Below are 22,015 nucleotides of genomic sequence, written 5' to 3'. Positions count from 1 at the left end.
ACTACTGACCAGGTCACAAAATGGCTGCACTTTCTAGTCTAAAACTAATTTGCATATTGTACACATGTAGGACATTTTTTTACTTCAGTCACAATAATGCATGCAAGTTTGTTTTTTGTAACAAATTTTGTAAATTTGCTCATGCTACCTAGTTTCAAGAGAGCCTTTTTTGAACATCTGCAATAACTCACCTCTTGTTAATTAATAGTTCTAGTGCATGCATATGGTGTATACAGGTAAGTAAACATGCAATTTTTTCACATTCTAAAACTATGGCAGTTTAGGCCATATTGTGCTGCCTGCATTTAATCTGTAATGCAGTGTGTCTTAAACGTTTCAATCCCGTATTAATAGGTGGCATTACACATAACACCTATATAGCAGCAAAGCTAATACAGCTTGTGATTAAAAATGTTTAAAAATAGCTAATAAATCAGATTATCTTGAGGTATTATTTCTTGCAAGTCAAAATGGAGAGCAAAAAATCAACCCTAATTTTTAGTTTATGTATACACTGAAAATAGCAACAACAATAAAAATAAGCTTTTTGTAGCAGACATATTCCATCTTCACTATTTTGCTACCTTTGGTAAATTACTGGGGCAGATCTTGAAGTTAAAAACCCATGTTTAGAAATAAGTGCACGCTTCACCCACTAAATATAGCAGCAGACTGTGTGCCCCTACGCAAAAACATTCTCATATCTAGTTTTAACTTTACATATAAAAATAACTTGGAGAAAATACAAAAAAACATTTTATTTTAACATGAAAATATCACAAAAATTAGTAAGCCTGAGATGTAGGGTTTTGGTGAAAAACAAGAGGCTTGTAGTGTTTTGGCTGCTGATAAAGATGCATGTATTGATAGCTGGGGTGAAAAGCAGAAGAATGCACTTATTTCTTCTGCATGTCAGTATCTTCAAACACAGTAAGCCACATGCACCCTTCTTTCCTTATGTAGATGCTGGTTCACCATGTTTAATTCCAGCGGAAGTGGATCTGACGTGGGCGGTCAGCCCCCTCCTTTACCAATGGCTTATGGAATTCACGTCCTGCACGAGAGTGGATATTTGCCCAACAAAACTCACAGTAATACTGCAGGCAAGTGACATTGGCACAAAAGAAAGGAGCAAACTTTCCACCACATCGTGCACCCTGGCATTCATCACACATCTGGTCATCCAACACATATGGCTTTACCTCCACCTGTTGGAGTAAACCAAAACCAATTCTAGTTAATACCTGTTCCTACTTAAAGCTACAGGAGGACATTCATTTTTTTCTGGCTTAACCCCCCCCCCCCCCCCCCCCAACACACAAGTCTGAAATCAGAAATATTAATAACTTTAACTGATCAGTTATTACTCTTTATCATTTATCAGCTACAGATCTACCCATACAGTAAGCAGAACGATTCAAGGCAGATCTCTAGAAGTATACTATGTAGGTAATAAATAGCTACATCAGAACCTCCCCTTAGTTTATTCTGGAAGAATGTTCGTGGCAAATTCCGTGTAGAAAACAACCAAACAAGCCCAAAGATCTCCCAGCTAATCTCATCAGCTCCCAAATGTACCACAATATGACATCCAATGCTATACTGTTTAGCTAAAAATAACTCAACATAAAAAAATGTAACCATTTATACATTAACCTTTTAAAAAAAAAGTCTTTGCATATATTACTTTTGCGTGCAAATCAGAAGTACTTTCTACAGGATGGAATACAGATCTTTTAGCATTCCTGCTCCCTGTAAATTCACTCCCTATTTCTAAAACATGGTCAAATTTGGAGCTACAGATTTTGGTTATCTATTACCATCCCTTTTTGTGGCTTTGCGCTGTATAAAAATTTTTATTCAATGTATTTCTAAAAATATTTTTAAAAGACCATTTTGCAAGTCTACTGACTGCTAGAAACACCTGCCTTAGACAGCTTCTTTCTCCCAAACTCATCTGACCGCCAGAGGGGAAAAGTGGCAGGAGTCGAGTGGTAAATTTGCATTATGTCTTTGGGTAACTGAACTGTTACAGACTGCTATCAGACCGGAAGAACTTCATAATAAAACACAAAATGAGTTGAATGCACCATTAAGGAACGTATTGCTGTCTTCCACGTTTTCCTCACTTTTAAAAACAGTATTTTCTGTCTTTTGTTGGCAAAGAGTTATTTTAGTTCATATTAAAACTCATTGCTGTAAGACATTTTTTTTCTGAGATACTATTACCTAAGACTGCAACATATATATATTGGCTTTACGTACTATACTGAGACAGAATACGTTTGAAGTAAGAACTTTAAAATGCTATTTTTTCCATTGTATCTCCGGAGGAAAAAAATTACATATACAGCTACCCACCCAAAAGTTTTACAGCTGAGTAAGTCTTCAAGTTCTTGGCTTCAGAAGTAGAGGTCATACTTCAAACATTTCTATGTTTGAAATAAGAGTATGCTTCTACCGGTAATCTGTATCCAGTGCAAGCTCTGCTTCTTATTTCACTGCAACAACCTGCCTTATCACAAATTACACACAAACTTTGCAATAAACAGGTACCTTGTGCAGTAACCGTGTTCATGGTTCACAATTACTGAAACCATGAAGCAGCATACATTTCAAGCTTTGGTGCATTAATGCACCAAGATCAGTATGAAGATGATTTCAAATGTACTGCAGAAACATGGTGGGAAATGGAAGCATTACACGAAGTGGATGCAGACTGCTGGCGTATGAAAGTTAACAACACTTTAAGGAATTCTTTGGAGCTGAAACTCCAAACGAGTTTCAAGGAAATGTTTGGAGCTGAGCTTTCATATATGATGAAACAGGATGAGGAGCACTTTATTGAAGAAAAACATCTGTTACAGAAACTAAACATATCTACACATCAAAAGAACTGGAGAAAAGCTGCAGAGTACTCAGGTAAGGAAGAAGTTAAGATCACAGACAACGTTTGTTAAATGACTGTGACACTAAGATTGCCAATTAGAGGTAGGAAAAGGTATGTGCAAAAAAAATTGCTGTAAATACTTTGAACTGAAGTTCAGAAGGATAAATAGGTGAACTGAAAAATTTAGCAATGAAAAGACTTTTACACAGACAAAACTGGTTATCAAAAGAATGTGAAAAGACAGCAGACCTATAGAAACTGGATGTAACTGGTATAGCAAGGCTATGCTAAGGTAAAGGGCAGAAGAACAGCCTGCCTCTAAGACTTCAGTGAAATATGCAATACATTGCTTTACTGGCCAGCATAAGTATACATCTCAGATGAAGGCAATACTTGAAGTAGGACGATCTTCCTCATTTATAAAACCAGTGGTTTACATATTTACACAGATTGCTTGCTCATCTATAAATCAGCAGTAATACAGATTTCAGAATGAGCCTGAAAAGGCATTAGTGTATAAACTCAATGGAGAAAAAAACTATTTCTGAAAATAGCTTTTTTCATACTTTCAGAAACAGCTGAAGGGTTAATGTGTTCCCTAAAAAGGGGCTGTTCTCTATACTCTTCAGTAATGCAAACTACTAGGTTGTACACTTATACATAAACAATAAGAACACACCATATGATCTGAGCAGACGATTTAAAAAATAAATATTAAAATCCCACCTGAAATAAACAAAGACACTTATAAACCCTCCTCATCACAAGGTTTAAAGACAAATTTATTAAAATACTTAGATTTGGCACTGCTGTATTTTGCAAGTGAAATACCTCAGAAGTAGCATACATTTTTAAAAATAAAAAACCCCCAAGGTTGCTAATCAAAACGCCAAAGTTCCAGATTTAAGAGAATACTTGAGTGAAAAAATTATTTTTCAAGTATTAAAAAACCAACACTAAAGAGAACGCAAATTATAACAATCACAAAAGAAACTGTAAGAATTCAGGTATTTAAAGAGAAAAGCCTAGACTTTCCTTCCCTCTTCCCCCTATCTCTCCAGCCCATGAACAGCTATCTACAGGTACTAATTATACTACTTTTTTTTTTTCCCTTCTTTTTTTTGTAATAGTGATTGAAGATATAATCTGATTACTGGTTTTATAAATGAAGTCTCATGGATGTAACTCAAATAATGTGCTTCTGAAATCTAGTATTTTGGGTAGCTTTTGTGGACTTTTTTCCCCTGTCCAAGCTCCAAGAGGCCTGCAGCACATGCACACTGTTTTACTGGAGATTTACAGCCCACCTTCCTTTAAATATTTCAGTGTTACATCACACATTAACAAGTTACATCTCTTTCTCTGCAAACAGCAAATACTGCTTTTTCTGATGCCTGCTTCACATCTAAAGAGCCCTTAAAGATTCTGATGACTTATCATAAACCAACCTAAAGCAACAAACCTACCTATTTGGAAGTGCAGCCTTCAGAGGCAGCTTCATGCCTTCCTTTCTCTTGGGAGATGGCACTGCCAGTCTACCATATATTCCTCTACTGCAATGGACACTCCCATGGGAAGAGGAAGACCAAGATACAAGTGTAAAAGTGTCTGCTAGTTTACAGGGTTCAAGTCCACGTCTCCTACTTTTGAAGGAGAACTAGTTTGGATGGGACCCAACTGTCCACCTCCAATTTTAAAGTTAGATCACTTCACAGCCAAACACACTACATATGGTTCTTGAAACACACTAAGCTATACCCGGTCCTGAGGCTAAACAACCCATTTAGCATTTCTTCAAAGTTCTGGATTCTGGTTCTTACTCTCATTTTGTCCAAATACTCAAATGCAAGATGATTAATAGCTTATTTCACCTCACACAGTCAATGTCAAGGCCATTTTTCCTGCTACGTAATAAGCCAAAAGGTAGAGCTATTAGTCAGTCAGCTGCAAGTCACAAGGACAGTAATCCCAACCAGCAAAACGCAGCCGTCACTTCTTAATGCGAAGCCTAGTTCACTAACCACATTCAGACCCACTCATGCTCTGGAAAGTACCATGTTTGGGGATCTCACCTCACTAGATGACTGGTATCTGAGAGGCAGACGTAAGGCTGTATTACTCAGTTTGAAAGGAGAGAAACCAATGCTATATCTCCCAACAGCAGACTTTTCTTAACTGCACTACTTTCTTTTTCCCATGGCTTTGATCTTTAGAGGAGACTAGACCTTGAACTACTTTACTTACTCAACCCTTCTTTCTCCAAGACTTTTTTTTTTTTTTTTAAGAACATCTATTAATACCAGTGACTACCTCTGCAGCTCTTGACACCAAAACTAGTGACATAATTTAGATGCCCATTTTCTTTGCTACTCTTAGTACCTCTAAACTTGAAGTAAGGAAGTTGACTAGTCTTCCTTAACAAATGTTAGTTTTGCTTTAGCTAGCAATAAGCCTCTGTAGCAACCAGAAACGTACATTGGTAAATACTAAAACTCAAACAGGAAGACATTTTGTATTTTAGGTGTTGAGCTTGGCTGGCTTTCTGAAGTGCCAAGCACTGATAATTATAACTGAAATTAAGGGCAGCTGCAAATATAAAGCTGATTTGAAACCAATGAATACTAGTTTCCTATGAACGACAGAGGAATCATCATAGTATTTAGTTGTATTAGAACCAGGGAGAGAAAAAGACTTTCAAGCCCTTTGCCCATACAACAAAAAAACCAGGAACTCCGTTATGGAGAGAACATACGGCCTAACATATGTCCAAGGAACAAACCACTGCTCTGTGGAATGCATGTTGTTCGTTTGGGGGCATTCACAATTTAACTCTTGGAACCAGTGGAGTTACAAGAATACTAAAAGAATTGTAGAAGCTGCCATGAAAGCCAAGCAAATGCAACGGCACCACACCCTGAGAGGTTCCCTTATAGGTCATCGCTCTCGCATTTATTTATATTTTTAAATTTCTGTGTAACTTACTCGTTTATCAATATCGCCATGCTGAAGTTGAACAAACCGAGCACTGATGGCAGCAATATAACTCTGCTGATTGGAAAAAGCAACACGTCCAGCACCTTTTGGGTATTTCAGCTCAGGGTCGGTATCAATTCCTGCGTAACAAACTCCACCATAGAGACGGTCCATGATCATAGCCAATTCCACTATTAAGAAAAAAAAAGAATGTTAATTTAAACATTCTTACAGTACAAATCTTATAAATACATTTGTATTTTGAAAGACTAAAAAAGTTGATTTTAATAATTAATTTTGCAACAGCCGATATAACAGTAATAACAAGAAATATAAAAAATTGTTAAATAAGCTATGAAATACTCAGCAGACAGATCTTTCACGCTGTGGGTAAACACATCCAAGGAGCAACAGAATTGTAAATCCTTGCAGTCCTTGATAATCTGGACCTGAAATTCCAGGGCAGTTTTTCTTCAAGGGATTACAGCAAAAGACTTTTTGGGCAGCCATGGAATGTAAGCTGTATAAAATAGATCTACATACCACAAATTCCTTGGTACATGTTCTCTGGCTGTCTTAATGCTCTACGTCCCACTTGAATTTAAAGAGGTAGTTAGCATCTTTTCATCAGCCACACTGAGCTTATCCTACAGTGCTACACTTACCATTCTAAAGTTCATAGAAACAAACCCACCAAATTTACAGATCAAGTATTTTACCAGTCCTCTGGTAATATTTTATACTGAATTCAGTTTTGCAATTCATTTGGGTGGAAAATGCCATTTTTTTTCACAATTGGTATCCTCTGTATTAAGGTATAAAGATGTCAGCATTCAGTGATGTTCAACAGTGTTTTGAAAAGTCTCCTGAAGTTTTGCTGCTTTTCTGAAGTCATGATTCTTATTTTGCAATGCCATAAAAGTTTCACTTTCACATACACAGGGCATTTGAAAGCTAAGCATAAGAATGCATCCATTAAATTTATCACAGACATTCAGCACAGTAATCTGGAGTATTTGGACTGAATTTAAAGAAAAATTAATGTGCAGTTGGAACATACTGTGTTTATCTTCATTTACAGAGCTTGTACTACAGTCAAAAGTACAGTCTTAAATGTAAAATGACAGAAAAGCTTGAGCATTGCAGGGCTGAGGTAGAAAAAAATAAAGATTCTTTATACCCAAATTTGGACTATCACTTCTTGGTTCTCCTACATCCTTCATCTGAAAACTCCTATTTTCATAATAATAAAATTCATTACAAACTATGGAAGACTAATGAAGTCCAGAAGTCATTCTAATAGAAAACATGATTTGAACCACTGTATGTTACGGTTCTACTTTCAACATTCACTTCAACCTACTTACTAGAAGGCCACCATAAAATACTGTAAAAGGCTACGGCAGCAGCCCATCTCACAAAGCAGACTGTCCAGGCTGTAGATCAACCTTTCTACAGCTACAGAAACTTCTAATGCTTCCTTCATGCACTCCAACAAGTCTAGAAAGAGTCCTGCAATCTCATACAGTGTTGTGCCATACTGACTGTGCTACCTCTCCAAATTTGTTCCTTTTCCACCCTATTTCTACTCCTTCAAGTACTCCATCATCTATGTTTTTGCTTTGTCCATACTGGCAAAAGCAACTGCAACCTGAGAGTAGTAGAATAGTAGCTAACACACAATTACCAAAAACAGTAGCTAAAGCAAGTACAAATAGAGCTCCACATACTCATGGAGCATGGCAGAGAGGCTGAGGTTTTCATAGCCTTATTTTGAAAACAAACTCTTCTGTAACGTGGTTTACACTACAATTTTTCTAACATGATCAAAATCTTTTCTACAGCTTTAGACATGTAACAGTTTCCAGTAAATCCCAGTGATGAACAGTAGTGACTGATGGGCAAAGCCAGATGAAAACCGTTATTAGAGAAATGTAAGAATACACAAATACTGCACTGTGGTTATAACTATCATGACAGTCATGTATTTTTATATGTATATATTTATAGCTATCCATACATAACTATATAAAAGAATGCATGGTTTAAATTATTTTTAGTAACCTTCTACTTTTAAAAATAGCCATAGATTACACTCACCAGCTCTTAATGGTCTAGGGACTCCTCCAACAAAAATTGTTTTTCGAGGATCAAGCGGCTGGGAACCATCCATCACAAAGTCGCTATCACTTAGATTCCAGGGGCGGATCTGAACCTATTAAATTGGGAAAGGAAACAGTATGCTACTTTAAGTTTTGCTACAAAGTGGATATATGTTTATCAGCTTATATAAACTGTCAGTCATAACCCCATTAGCTTAGCATGTCTAGGTGCTCTGTTTTAAACCTATTAAGTCAAAACATTACAATTTTAAAATCATTCAACTATTCCAGATGTTGAGCTCTGCCAATGGTAGTTTGCTTTTGATTATTTTCATCGTCATCATTTCAAATGCAGCTTTAGACAGATGGCAGCTATAGCCTGCAGGCCATCTACTGTTTACTTACTGGCTTGTCCTTAATAGTAGGACTGGAAACACATAGATAGAGCTTTCCATCCTCTTCAATGCAGGCATCAATCAGGGCCTGAACAGAACTCTCTTCTTGGAACAGGAGGAACGCATATCCTGGAAATAAAAGCCAAACCAACTGACATTTTTTCTCTTTATCTTTATTTTTCTTAATCATCTTTGCCAGCGACTTTTCGATAAAAATGTGTTTACTCTAAAAGTAAAAGAAAGGCAAACCAATTCTTTGTTATTAGTCATCATCTTTGATTATGTACTACCTTGCCATGGTCAACACAACTTCTATCCTTAAAATAAGTGTCAAAAGAGACTAATAACCAAATAAAAACAAGTATGTCTGATGTATCATATATTGGGAGTCTAGGCTGAACATAATTCATTGGCAGTAACAGATATTATACAATGAAAATCCGACTTGGCACAAAGGACTAATCTCTATTCTAGAGATTAGATCAAAGTACTTTGTTACATAAGTGACCCAGCAAACCTCTCAAACACTACAAAAATAGGAATGAAAATGCTTATTTAATGCTACAGTAAAAACAAACAGCCAGAAAGACAAAGAACCTCACATTGGAATACTTTGGCAGTTACAGTATAATGACATATACAAAATTTGTTACTTTACAGGTGCTCGATAGCACAATTAGTGTTGTATTCTAAAACGAACTTTAAAAGGACTGTAAATCCACATTTCTTTCTGAGATTACTACCAAGTGTGGAATTGTCACACAAAGTTATGTTTTATTACTTGGATGGAAAAATAAATGCTGAAGCAGCTGCTCCAGAGTGGGCTTGGCCAGAGGGAGCATGGCTGCCTTACCAAGCCTTTGGAAATGATACTGTATTTCTGAGAGAACCTAGGTAACCACTGCGATTTCTTATTGCAGGCAGACAGTGTACGTCATCAAGGCAAAGATGGCAGGGTACACCTTGAAAAGCATTAAAGAACTAATGTGTTAAGAAGAATGTAAGTTTAGAGAAACAAATACATGACTGATTTTAGATATATGGGAACAAAAGTGAGATTTAAGGCCTATACTGGTCTTTCTAATAACTTGTACCTCATTTCTTACCCTTCATACCATAGTCCTATCACATCTTTCTACAAGGGATACATGACAAGGTTTTACATATTCTATATTTTTATGTAAATTTAATTTAGTTTCTGAATAAATATGCCTTAGGGAATCTTTGGGCTTGGGCTGAAGCATTTCCTTGTGAAGTCCATTTTTCGTTGCTGAACAATATTTTTTTTTAGTGACAATCTGTTTAATGTAAGCTTCATCAGTAATTATTTAGATTCAAAATCTGTTTTAAGGGAATAACTTTCAGTATTTATCTTGGAATTTAAAATCCAGGTGTTACCCATGCAAAATTTGGTCTGGCTGTAGTTTTGCTCCACACCTCTGGTCCTTTGATGATTTATTTACAATGCATTCTAGTTTTCTCCCCAAGTCTATCCTGTAGGAAGATAACCAGTTCTCCTGGTGAAGAAAACGGGCTACAGAAGATAATTCGCTCAGGTCCCACATTTTATAGCCATACCCACATATTATAGCCATATACAGAGACAGACAATCCCTTCCAAAGAACGTTTGACTTGCACAGTCTGCATACAAACCAATCTCCATCACTTGCTCTGGACCAGGGTGCGTTTTCTGGCACAAATCAATTACACATTAGCCACAGACTTCTCCAAAGAACAGCAGTTACATAGGCAACCAGCCTATATTCATCAGTGAGAAAGTGCTTGCAAAGGCAAACTACACTCTTATCTTACGTATTTCATTTAGACATCCTAAATCAGGGCTCTTCTTGTTACTGTAGCTAGGCACAAACTTTATTCTTGCTCCCTTCTGCTTTCTCAATATATGCTTTTATTGGATTATTTTTCACCTCAACATCCATAACTCATGAACTACTGTGGATGTTTAACATCTGCAAAGCTAGTACAGTGGTGGTAAATCATGTATCATGAAAAAGATCGAGAGCCCAGCTAGTCTTTTTGGGTTAGTACTGAACTAATTATCACGTGTGATAGAAAGTACAAGTCACAGTGAAACATGGCGGGGATGTAGGTGAAGTGTAGGATGTGTTTTACTGTACTACAAAACAGCTTAACTCCCTATTTTCTTGGTTTTTTGATGTACCACATTCAGTCATTCGATTCTAAGAGCTTCACACCCAACAGCAACGCAAGTCTGTTTGCAACAGAAAAATAAAGCTACTCTGGTAGTTTTCTTTGAAGGAGGCTGCTTCATACTTTTGGGTCATAGGTACAACCAACAGTAGCAGGTCATGATCAGGTATTACATGTCAAGAGACAAAGCTTGAACATTTTGTGCATATTCACAAGGTAAATATTAGATGAAACACAGATTTACAAATATTTCCTGTTCATGTGCACCTCTACCAGAATTTATGCCTCTTGTGTGAGCCAAAGTTTAGGTAACTGCTGTTAGTGTTTATCACTTGACTAATTCCTCTGCGTAACACTGGAACTATTACTAATACCCCCAATTTTCAAAGGCAACCAGTGTGGGTGATTCTGATAATACATGTCCTCAGAAAATTACATCAAGTAATAAACAAATATTTCTGGAGATGATAATTGGCTTTAGAACTACATTTGCTGGTATCTAAAGATACTGTACTGGTTATAGTCATCCTTACTCTCAGCTGACAGCTGTCTTAATGAAAAAAGACCAAGAAATTAGATATTTTTTTCTTTTTTAATGTATTGGGTCAGCACTGTAAACAGAAAGCCCATCAAGTAAGTTTGAAGGGTCCTAGCTATATTACCAAATTAAACTTTTTCAGTTTTTCTATTTATTACATATAGAAATACAATCAAAAGCAAAGCATTCTAGACTGCATTCACAACGGTAGCTAACATGATTTTCTGAACAAGGTATAATGTCTTTATTTCACAGTAATATGGAAGTTTACCAGAAAGGAGGCTGCTTCTGCTATGCATTCTCTGTGTAGAAATCAGGGAGCGTCCTTAAATCCTGTCAAACTCCAGTTAACTCCTATTGCTAGTGGCTTAGAGAAGAAGTCAAGAAAAATCAGTGCAAGCCAGCATAGCACTGCCTATGCCAGTCAGTACAGCTGTATTTTGTTTTAGGGCTGGTTCCTGTACTGTTCTGACAGACTCTCCCCAGAGGAGACTAAATGGCCTCAGTACAGTGCAGTTCTTGCCCACAGAATGCTACACCTCAGCTTAAATCAGAAAGAATCCATGTAAACCACAGCTTAATACAGGCAACAGATCTGTATTTTATGATGGGAATAATTCACATTTGGGAAGGGCAACCAACATTTCATCTATTCCCCTTTAAAGAAATTTAATCACCATGTTAATTAAATTTAATCTTTAAAACATAATCTTTCATTTGTTCAGTTCAGTCATCATTGATGGAGAATTAACTCCAAAATACACCTGAACTGAAAAAATGCAGGCTGATCCAATTGCAATGTAGCTGTTAGCTCAGGCACTTTTGAGTGAGGATTCACTTCGACATCCAAACACCTGTTTCTGTATTTCTGCAGTGACTGTGTTAAAGCTCCTACTGTAGCACAGAGATCCAGCTAATGTAGTCAGTGGTGACCGGACGGTTACTCAGCTGACCAAGTGGGAACATGGAGGTGTCTAGCACCATTTATCCTCTGTAGGAGTTTGCCTAACCTTCAGCTGATGCTCCAGAAAGGTGTGGGGCTTCAATAAGTACCACGCCACATCCGTGAGACCTGTGTGAATCTTTTAGATATCCTCAGTTTGGGTAAATGAATCAAGCTCAGTGTGCTTATGTTATGTTACGGTGACCTGAACAGCCCTCTATACTCCACTGACTGTATTGGCCAGATTCCCATTGATTAAAGGAAGCTTAAGACACTAATCACACATGAAGACACCTACAGTTACTTGACTGAATCCAGAGTTCAATCCTACCCAGTGTGATCATCTAAGCTGGTAACAAGTTAAACAGAACTTGTATGGATCTGGGGTTTTGCTTCTTAAACTAGAAACAGAACATTTTCAACCTGATTTTATCAGTCAGTTCTAAATTAGCAGTTAAGAACCTTGAATAAATGAAGCTACTGCACTACTGCTGTGACAGAAGGCAAGAGAAACACCCAGATGATTAGAAGAGGCTGTAGATACTGTCCTCTTTAAATCAGATTATCCTCTGTTTGATACGGACTATAAATAGTACAGAGCACACAAAACAACCGGGCATATTTTAAAAGGCCTTCTTTGGGTTTGCATATCCTCATAGCACCATTTCTTTGAGAGTTTCGTTATCATACAGAGTCCTCACCTCAGCGACTTGCTTTGGACATGTGTATTGTTCCATAAATACTTATTTGCCAACTACGTAGTAACAGGAGCTATGATAAACAGTGGCAAGTCAGAAAGGAAGGAATTCTCCATTACAGCTGGCAGATCGCTTACAGACTTTGTACTTTGATCTCACAGAATAATTTTTTTTTCTGCTTCAGAACAGTTTCCTTGTAAGATCAGTCTGAAGTTTTTAAGATTCTTGTTTTCTTTGGGCCTTTGTGGTGAACCAACACAAAATGTAATTATTTAAGAACAAGCAGTTGGTTTTTCTCAGGAGGCAGCCAGCCTTGATGGATCAGGACATTTTTTGCATTTCTTCAAGCAAGGAAATGCTTATTATGAACTCAGCCTTCCCTCAGGACTTTCTGTAAGCAGAGAGCCTGGAAGTAACCACAGCCTAGAAAATGGAACAAGACTGAAAAAAACCCAAGCAGGCTGTATCTCTTCACCACAGAGAAGACTTATGTAAATCAGTTCAGAACTGAATGATTCTGCAGTCTTTGGAAAGTAATACTATGTCAAATATCTAATGCAACTGAACAAACAAAAATGTATATGCTGAATTGACTCCACGCACAGTAACAAACTAGGAAATTAAGATGAAAAATAATTAAAGAACTCCTTGGGCTAATATAGTATATATTTCTAAATTGCTAATTAGTGATCAACCTCAAAGCCTTCTCAGTATTTATCCTACCTTTAGCAGTTTCAGACATAATTTATGTATACATGGCTTTTGCCTGCACATGCAAGTCATACTTGAAGACAAATTTTTAAGAAATTCTTCTACAAAATAATCATAGGGCATATCTATTGCACTGAAAAAAGCAGATATAAACACAGTAATATTCAACAGTTAATGGTGACCTCTGTTTCCAGAGTATCTACAAGGAGAAACCTACATTGTATTTTAAATGTGTTATGCTACATTACAAAATGATATTGAATAATGTATTAAACCGAAAATTAGAATGAAGTTTTAACACTGAAGAACAGTAAGTGCTATGAAGTTTCAAATAAGGCTAAGTTAATCATGGGAAATCAACACTTCATAAGTGTTTCCTGCATTAATTAGATCAACAGAATGGAGTTCTTCTATTTGTATTCCCTGCTTTTAAGAAGCTCTGTTTACATTTTTTTTTTTATTGTGTTAATTATAAATATTTGGTTATCAAAAAGCTTTAACAAATGAGGAAGTCTGGAAACACATCCTTAAGACATTCGGATGCTGAGACAGGACTATCTCCTTGGAAATGAATGCCAGAATCCGTTCCTTTCAGGTAAGAATATATTACATCTTCCTCTATACATTCATCACAGACTCTGCAAGATGCATCTTCCTGAAACAGTTCTTCAATAATTTCTCTTGGTAATTTATGGAGAGATAAACTGCTTAGGATAATCAAATTTAACTTGACAGCAGCTTTGTGTATCATGCTGACAATCAAAGAAGCCAAAGTCTCTTTGTTTGTCTTAGAATTTCCATGTAGTGTTAATAAATACTATACAAATACTTTCAGTTCCATTTCCCACTCTTTAGAGGGCCCATCCAGGATAATAATCCTGTTTTTTCCCCCAGCATAGATGATCACATAAATACATCAGTTTATAAATCACAATCAGTTTATAAAGGCACTATAACTACATTTGTCACATCCAGGGAAGGAAGGAATTGCTGCATTCTCTACAAAATGAGTAATCTCTGCATTGCTTTCATATATGGATCAGGTTTTTGCATTTATTTTAGATGTACCAATATGTTATTGTACATGTACAGAGCTATGCTACATAATTTAATTACTTAATCTACTGAATGGCTTTTCCAACATTTTGTAAGTGTTATTAAAAAAAATCTAGTCTAACAGCAACACTAGAAATAGTTATAAATCAGTATTTAATAATTTATCAAAAAAGATTAGCGCTTCAAGAGAAAGTTCACATTACAAAACTGAAATAAACATAACATTGATTATCTTGAAGAGATAACCAAATATATTCTTCTGAATCCTGCCTGTAACTTCCTATCTAAATTTTTATTTAGATTTATTAATTGGATTATTAGAAAATTTTTGTCTAAGATTTAGTCTTAAACATTTGACCAAATTTCAGTTTTGGAAACTAGACATAAATGAAAATACAGACCTTTGGATTAATGACACATATTACTATGTAACACTGATCTGATAGATGGGAAATCAGAATATGGAAGATCCTTCAGGAGTCCTGCCCTGAACCAGGCACAATACTGAAACAACACTCTCAGGGTTTAGACTTGGTATGTAAAGGAACCATGTCTGAACCTGCATTGAAACTGTAGAATCAACTGTTCACGGGGACTGTAAATTATACCCATTGGAAAACGATGAGACAGTTTCCCAGCATAAGATTTGCATTCCATGCCAGGTCAAAACCTTTCAACTCTCTTACCTTTTGGTGGAAAATAGGACTTGCTTTCTGCTTTGTGAGGCCAGTCTACTACCAAAGGCCCAAATCGTCTGAAGCTAGCAGTAATTTCATCTAAAAGAGGTACAATAGTTGCAATTAAAATAAATGACACAACTTAATGAAAAAGTACTACCAAGCAAAGATCTTTGTTTCTAGCAATGGCTAACATTTCATGGAAAAAAGAAATTAACAAAATTTCCAACTTTCATAAACAAAAAACTTAAATAGACACATCTTCCAAAGCGTTAATACTTATGCAATATATTTCTGATTATTTTAAGTCTACATTTGTTTTTTATTGCTTAATAACAGGAACATTGCAGAAGCATATGGGTAGCTATAGGCAGTGGTAAAATCTGGTGTGGTTCCTTAAAATTCAGAATCAGTTTTGAATAAAATCAAAACAATTTTCTGTTTAGTGATGTACAGTTCAAAGCTTTGTAGGTAGGTACTCATATAATATATGCCACCATGATTATCATGCTAGCAGTTTCCAGCAGATACCATGCACAGAAACTTAAAATTGTCTATTTAGAGGTGGTTCTAACATAACCATAAATAGTGCTGTTGCAAGATCTGCTATGCTCTATGCACAACTTTGTGATGTCTTTCTATCCCAGCTACTTTCCTTCCTGTCGCTGACTGTAAGAACCTTGGCCATGAGGAAAAATTAAACCACTCTAAAATCTACAAGAGCAATAATTCACCAGACACAAATATGCTCCATTCCTTTCAGTCTCATCCTGCCGTCAGCATGTAAGCAGGCAGGGGAGAGGGAAAATATATTTGTATTAAGGGCAACAGTGCACATTTGAATTAGAAGCTAAAGAGCATCAAAAAAAGTTGAAGTATATCAAAATATACCCCTTAAGTACATTGCAGGAGAGCATCACAATGAAGATGAAACCAAAACATGGTCTTTCCATGTCTGAAGGTTAATTAACCACAGTCAGGTTATTTGGTTTGCAAGTTACTCTAGGATTACAATGAACTTCGTAAGGGGACTTCTGTTTACATTACAAAGCTAGCATGTAATTTACATTTATCTGCGCAGGAGAAACCCAATACTAAACAGAATAATTACTTCAAATCAGCACTATTGTACAAAGCTATTCCAACCGCATCACATAACAATCCAAGCTTCTGTGGCACATTCTAAGTTCAATGCATCACAGAGCGCTCTGCCACTTGACCTTCCTCTGCCCTAGTTCCTCTATTTATGAACAGGAATAATATTAACCTTTCTAAACCACTTCTGAGATCTTCAGATAGCAGTAAAACAGAATCTAAAATTCAAGTATGAATGTAAGTTTTCTGCGAATACAGAAAAAGCAGACACAGATAGCGGACACTATGGAAGGCTAAAATGTATTTGAAAGGAATACGCAAGCTAAGCAGGAGCACAAATTCCAGGCATCACATGCAACTCTACAATGTGCAAATGCAGAATCGGAGACAACTGAACCATCTCAAAACCAGAAGAGATGGATTACATCAAATGATATTAAGCTCAACATATCCCTCAACTCTTATTAAAAATACAGCAGTTGTAGCTTTTTACACCACAACATTGTTTTGCTGGGTGGATTATTCCTACGACTTCATTTAGGTTTTTCAAAATCCTTCTCCCTCCCTCCAAACTCAGTTTCCTAAGTTTTCAGGCAGCTCACCTTCATCAATATCTGGTGGAAGACCTCCAACAAACACTTTCCGGGAAAAACGCTCAATTCTTTCTCCATTCTGATGAGCTGAATAGCAGGTAGGTGAATTCAAGACTCCAACTTGATCACTATGACCATCGTCCAGCAAACCATCATCTATTGGGAAGAGGGAAGAACGGCCTTAAAAATAAAAGATAATATTACACATTAAAATAATTTTGTGGCAGTAGATGGCTACGCAGTATTGGGGTATGGGGGAATATCAGTCTGGAAAGTAAAAATGAAAATATCAAGATATTAGAAAAGTACACATTAGTTTAAAGAAAAGCTAAGAAAATGAAAAACGTATTAAGATTTCAAAAAGGAAATTCAAGATTGCAAGCCGACATCACTGTAAGCATACTAATTCACACTACATTATACTGTAGTTACTCTGCTGCATCCAGTAGGAAAGTAGTAATTTGTTTTTAAATAAAGGGTCTTATTTGTGAAGAGAACGTATTAAGGGCTTCTTAAATGACTTTCATTAGCTTCAAGTTAAATTGGTAACTTCTATCACCTGAATGACTAGTGCATGTCTAAAACTCTTACACTTTAATTGAACAGAGGGAAACAGAAAAAACATGTACACGGTAAGAAGCTTCAAACATGTTTTTTCATTTCTTTTAAAGGTATGTGAAGTTGATAATGTAAGAATGGATTTAATTTCTAAGAAAGCAAAAGAGAATTTTAATAAATATGCAAATTGTGACACTTGAAAAATGATTCACAGTGCTCATTTACCCTTCTTGCTCTCAAATTCACCCATTGTGGCAGGAAGCCTTGTGGTGGTTCCTAACATGTAGCAATCTACAGTAAGACTATAATTACCCTGAAAAGCACATGTAAAATCTCAAAAGTTTACAGAATGGCTTTGCAAATGCAAACTGATCAAAGCAGATGTAATAGATAGTGTGTGGGGGTAAAACTGTGGTAATTCTGTCCCAATTATTTCCCCCCTATTTAATATTTACAAATTTTAGAGAACTCCAAAACAAAGACACTCAGAAGGCCTGGATATGCTTATTCATACTTTCACTGCTTTAGATTAGCAAAAATTAATTACAGTTTCAAATTCGAAGTCAGTATTTTAACTGCAAATAGTCCCAAAAGAAACAGCTTTGTGAGGCAAAATAAATACCCCACATCACCGTTTCTTCTGAAGTGCAATTTCCCGTTTCTCTCACTCATTTTTTAAATAACTATTTTAATTCAACTGTTTTCCAAAAAAGCAAGCAGACAAAGCCAAAAGACAACCTAGCACACTTTTGGGAAGCAAGTTAATTTTCCACCTCCAAAAGCCAACTTCTTCCAGATTTACCCACTACAAATATGTACGTAGGAGCAGTAGGTCCCTGACAGCTGAGCCTGCAGTACCTTAGCTGTAAGCCATACTGCAGTCTCTAACTTCTGTCCCCTCTCAGAGGAACACTACCAGGGAACACCTGCAGGAACACCTGCAGACATTGTGTTTATCAGCTAGGGGTGATAACAGTATGCAAGCCATTCACTTCCAGAAGACCACCTGAGAATCAAATGCTTAAAGACAAGGCTGGAGAACAAACAGCAAGCATCATGAGCAACGAACTGTGCTGTGGTGATGTCTAATGACCCTGATTTGGTACCTAAATCCATAATGAAAATATCGTACAACAAAACTACCAAGTAAGATGATGGAAAACAACCAAACGTAATAAAATGTCATGAAGATCACAAAATTAAAAGCAGGACCAAAGGGCTGTACTAATTAACAAAGACTGTAACCACAACACCTTTATGGTGACATTTCCCATTTATGTCTTAAGTAGGAGTACAGCAAATGCACAAAACTGCAGCAGGCTCCTCCTTGCCATTACGAATGGTGATATGCATATTTGAGAATATGACTAGTGTGGAGCAAGTGACAGCATCCTTCTTTGCCATCATAAAGATACATTCAACAGCTAGATAACACATCAGTAGAGTGGCCTTCAGAAATGGAAGCATGTAGCTGGTGCTCAGTGGGCAGAAAAGTGAGGAAACAAGGGAGAAACAGTAAGGTAACACAGTTGGAAAAAGCGACCAGGCAGATTCTTCTTGTAAATCATCTATTTAGACACAAGAGGAACAAGATCATGCTATGAAGACTACCGCAGCTGAGTAATGTGGATGTGAGTTTCAGTTATGAAGACTAATATGAATGATGAGATCTTAAAGATATATACAAGAATTGGGAAGATCTGGTTACACTATCAAGAAAGGGGGACATAAAAAATTACTGATGTGAATGATGATGAAGATGGAGCTGTTATAGTAGTGCCAGTGAAAGGAAAAAGTGGCTAAAGGAAGAAATAAAACTCAGATTGGAGGAACTCGTAGGAAGGGGCAAAAGTGGAAATTTTAAGGATTTTTCACTAATATATTGTGAGCTATTCTTAACATCTTAAATCTAAAATGACTAATTTAGCTGGGTTATCTTTATAAAAAAGCACACAGATTTGCTCTTTACCTCTTCAAGTCTCTATACTGCAGGAAAAAAAATGACTTAAAACCATGCCAATTTTAATAAACCTGTTGGCATCAGAATATTGCCATAAAAGCATTCAAGCATGTGTGGCGTGGTTAGGTTTTATTCTCATTTTTTAAAAAACAACATGCAATTTATACTTAAGGGAGATGTCAGTTCAGACCACAAAAATGACATTTTTGTGTTTCTCTAAAAGTACTCAGACAATTCCAACTTACAATATACACAAGTATATAGAGGAAAAAACATCAAAGAATAATCCTCAGAATAACTGATTTTTCACCCACAGACCAATGTTAAAAATCTAAGAACAACAAGAATCTAAGGTGGTTTTCCCAGTACAAATTAAATTATCAGAACATATTCTGAAGTAATACCAGAGAGACCAGTTTTACTTCAATGGAGTAAAGGTTTGCCGAAAGCACTGTAGCTCCTCAGAGAGCTAAAATGACACAGAAGACAATGGATTAACACATTTAGAGTAACATGCTCTATGTGACTCCTAGTATTTTCTTCTCCCTCCTCTTCACTTCTAAACATCTCTCAGATGAATATAGCAAAGATGTAATTTGCTAGGCTTTCTACATTTCTCCCAATGACTGTGAATTAAAAGGATAAGCCCTTTCAAACACTTGTTTCTTTTTGGTTTATGACAATGCAAAGATTTAGGCAGAATCTGCCAGGAACTGTCAAAACACAATTGTACTGTTACATACATTGGCCATGTCTAGATCATCATTCCTCTTTACATCAGGGCTACCAAGCAATCAATTATGAACCAAGATCAAGAGAGACACGCATGAACTTATGTGTATGTTGTGAATACTGCAAGCTATCAAAGACCTTGATGTTTTTGATGCACAATTTACATGGTCTTTGTAACAACTGCAGGTCACATCCTCCTATAGTTACATCACTATAGCTTTTCCAAGGTCAGTGAGCATATATTGGCTTATACTACAAAAATCTGTTTACTAAGAATTGTCTATCACATTTCTTGCTAAGTTTATGGAAGGCTTTTAGTTTTTACTCTGTACACTACCACTTCTACAGAAGCAAAAGAGAGTTAGAACAATGAGCAAACTGTGTATTTTTAAAGGAAGCAACGACTGCTAGCAGTAGCCACTAGCATGAGCTAAATTATGATTAGAACTACAGTGTTTTAACTGATTAAAGGATTTGTAATTCAAACTCCTGAAAGAGATCAATGCTCCTAACAATCCAGACTGCAGCCCTCCTTCCCTCACCCCCTCCATCTTCCCCAAACTAAGACAACATACAGATAAGCGTTTACAATCAACAATCTGGATTAATTAATCATAACGATCAGTAACAGCTCAATCAGAATTAATTGTACTGTAACAAACAGAAGTGAATTACCTCGTCTTCGCCCATAACTCCTCGCTGCATGCAAACAAAGGACAAATTGTAAAATGTCAAATAACTGTATCATGCCCACATGCTAAAATATTTAAGATACAAAGAACTATGTGGGTAAGCGGTAAGTAAAAATCTGCATCGGTACTTGCTACTGATAATTGTAGATGAAAATGCATTAAACTAAAGTCTCACTTTACCATACTATTTTACACTAATTTGACATTAGCACCAGCTGTAAAGAACATATTTCAACATGTCTTTATACTTGATCTTAACTTCATGTTAATTAGGGATGCATAAATTATAGTATCATTGTAATTCATCCTCACAAATGTGATCCATATCTTACACAAGTGCCTAAATAACACACAGGGTAATGAAATGGTAAAAAGGAAAATATTACTTTAAAAAGCACGTAGCAAGTGTTAAATTAATCACAGAAACATCCTGGTCCATGGAACAGTTTGTACAGTCCTTTGCAGTGTCAATACAAATGCTATAAGCCGTGACCTCCCTTTTTCATGAAAAGACCTAGCAGAAAATTAACCACAAGGTTTTGTTTGAAACAAAAGACTCCTTGTGGTAGCAAACAAAATCAGGGCACAAGTCACAAGAAACAGCATTGTATCAAAAACACTGCACAAAGGCAAAGCAACAATTTCTGACAGACTGCAAGTAAATCCAAGATTTTCTTAACTTCTGAGTTTTGCAAGATTTTTAAGGAAATCACGGTTATAGCTACAGTTCAGAAGATCATACTGATTGCTTCTCTGCCTGAAAGCTAGGAAACTAAAAATAGACAGATTACTAATACAAAAACTATTAAGCTGTGTGTAATTTCTTAGTTACATTTCCACAAAGTATTTTCTGTTCCTGTTTTACAGACGTCGTATCTCAGAAAGATTACTATCATCATTACAGCACTGTAGTTAAATATCCAAATAGAAAATACCACTGTAAACCATGATGTTACAGCAACAGTTATAAACAAAGATTGCTGTTTGTTGGCATCACTGTTTTGATTTTATTAGTACTCCACACATACATGTCCCTTAAAAAGTGAATGTGGTTCTGGGACATTGAAACATACACAGGCTCATAAATTCAGTGATTCATTAATGTCCTTTGCTGTTCTGTTCTTATATTATTAAATACTTACACCCTGGTACCTCCTATTTGCACAGGGTTTTTCAAAATTTTGAGTCAGTACAATGGCTTTTTTTCCCCCTTTGTTATCTTGACCCCT

The 22,015-nt window shown here is 36.3% G+C and overlaps 1 protein-coding gene across 4 annotated transcripts in view; it reads right to left on the bottom strand.

The window, feature by feature from the left end:
* CPEB2 (cytoplasmic polyadenylation element binding protein 2) overlaps positions 1 to 22,015 on the bottom strand; it is a 55,161-nt gene that overhangs the window by 2,763 nt on the left and 30,383 nt on the right. Inside the window, exons 5-11 of one of the 4 annotated variants that reach the window (XM_055794986.1) lie at positions 20,770 to 20,793; positions 16,854 to 17,024; positions 15,166 to 15,255; positions 8,371 to 8,489; positions 7,964 to 8,078; positions 5,873 to 6,054; positions 1 to 1,208 (exon numbers count right to left, since the gene is read on the bottom strand). The exon at positions 1 to 1,208 is cut by the window's left edge and continues 2,763 nt beyond it. In XM_055794986.1, coding sequence (XP_055650961.1) covers positions 981 to 1,208; positions 5,873 to 6,054; positions 7,964 to 8,078; positions 8,371 to 8,489; positions 15,166 to 15,255; positions 16,854 to 17,024; positions 20,770 to 20,793 — 929 coding nt within the window. In that variant the 3' untranslated portion in view covers positions 1 to 980. The remainder of the gene's footprint in view (positions 1,209 to 5,872; positions 6,055 to 7,963; positions 8,079 to 8,370; positions 8,490 to 15,165; positions 15,256 to 16,853; positions 17,025 to 20,769; positions 20,794 to 22,015) is intronic. The other 3 variants (XM_055794988.1, XM_055794989.1, XM_055794987.1) reach the window with 3 other exon arrangements.

Source organism: Falco peregrinus, chromosome 2 (assembly GCF_023634155.1).
Source record: "Falco peregrinus isolate bFalPer1 chromosome 2, bFalPer1.pri, whole genome shotgun sequence".
In the NCBI taxonomy this organism is placed as follows: domain Eukaryota; kingdom Metazoa; phylum Chordata; class Aves; order Falconiformes; family Falconidae; genus Falco; species Falco peregrinus.
This window is presented reverse-complemented; position numbering and strand designations above follow the sequence as displayed.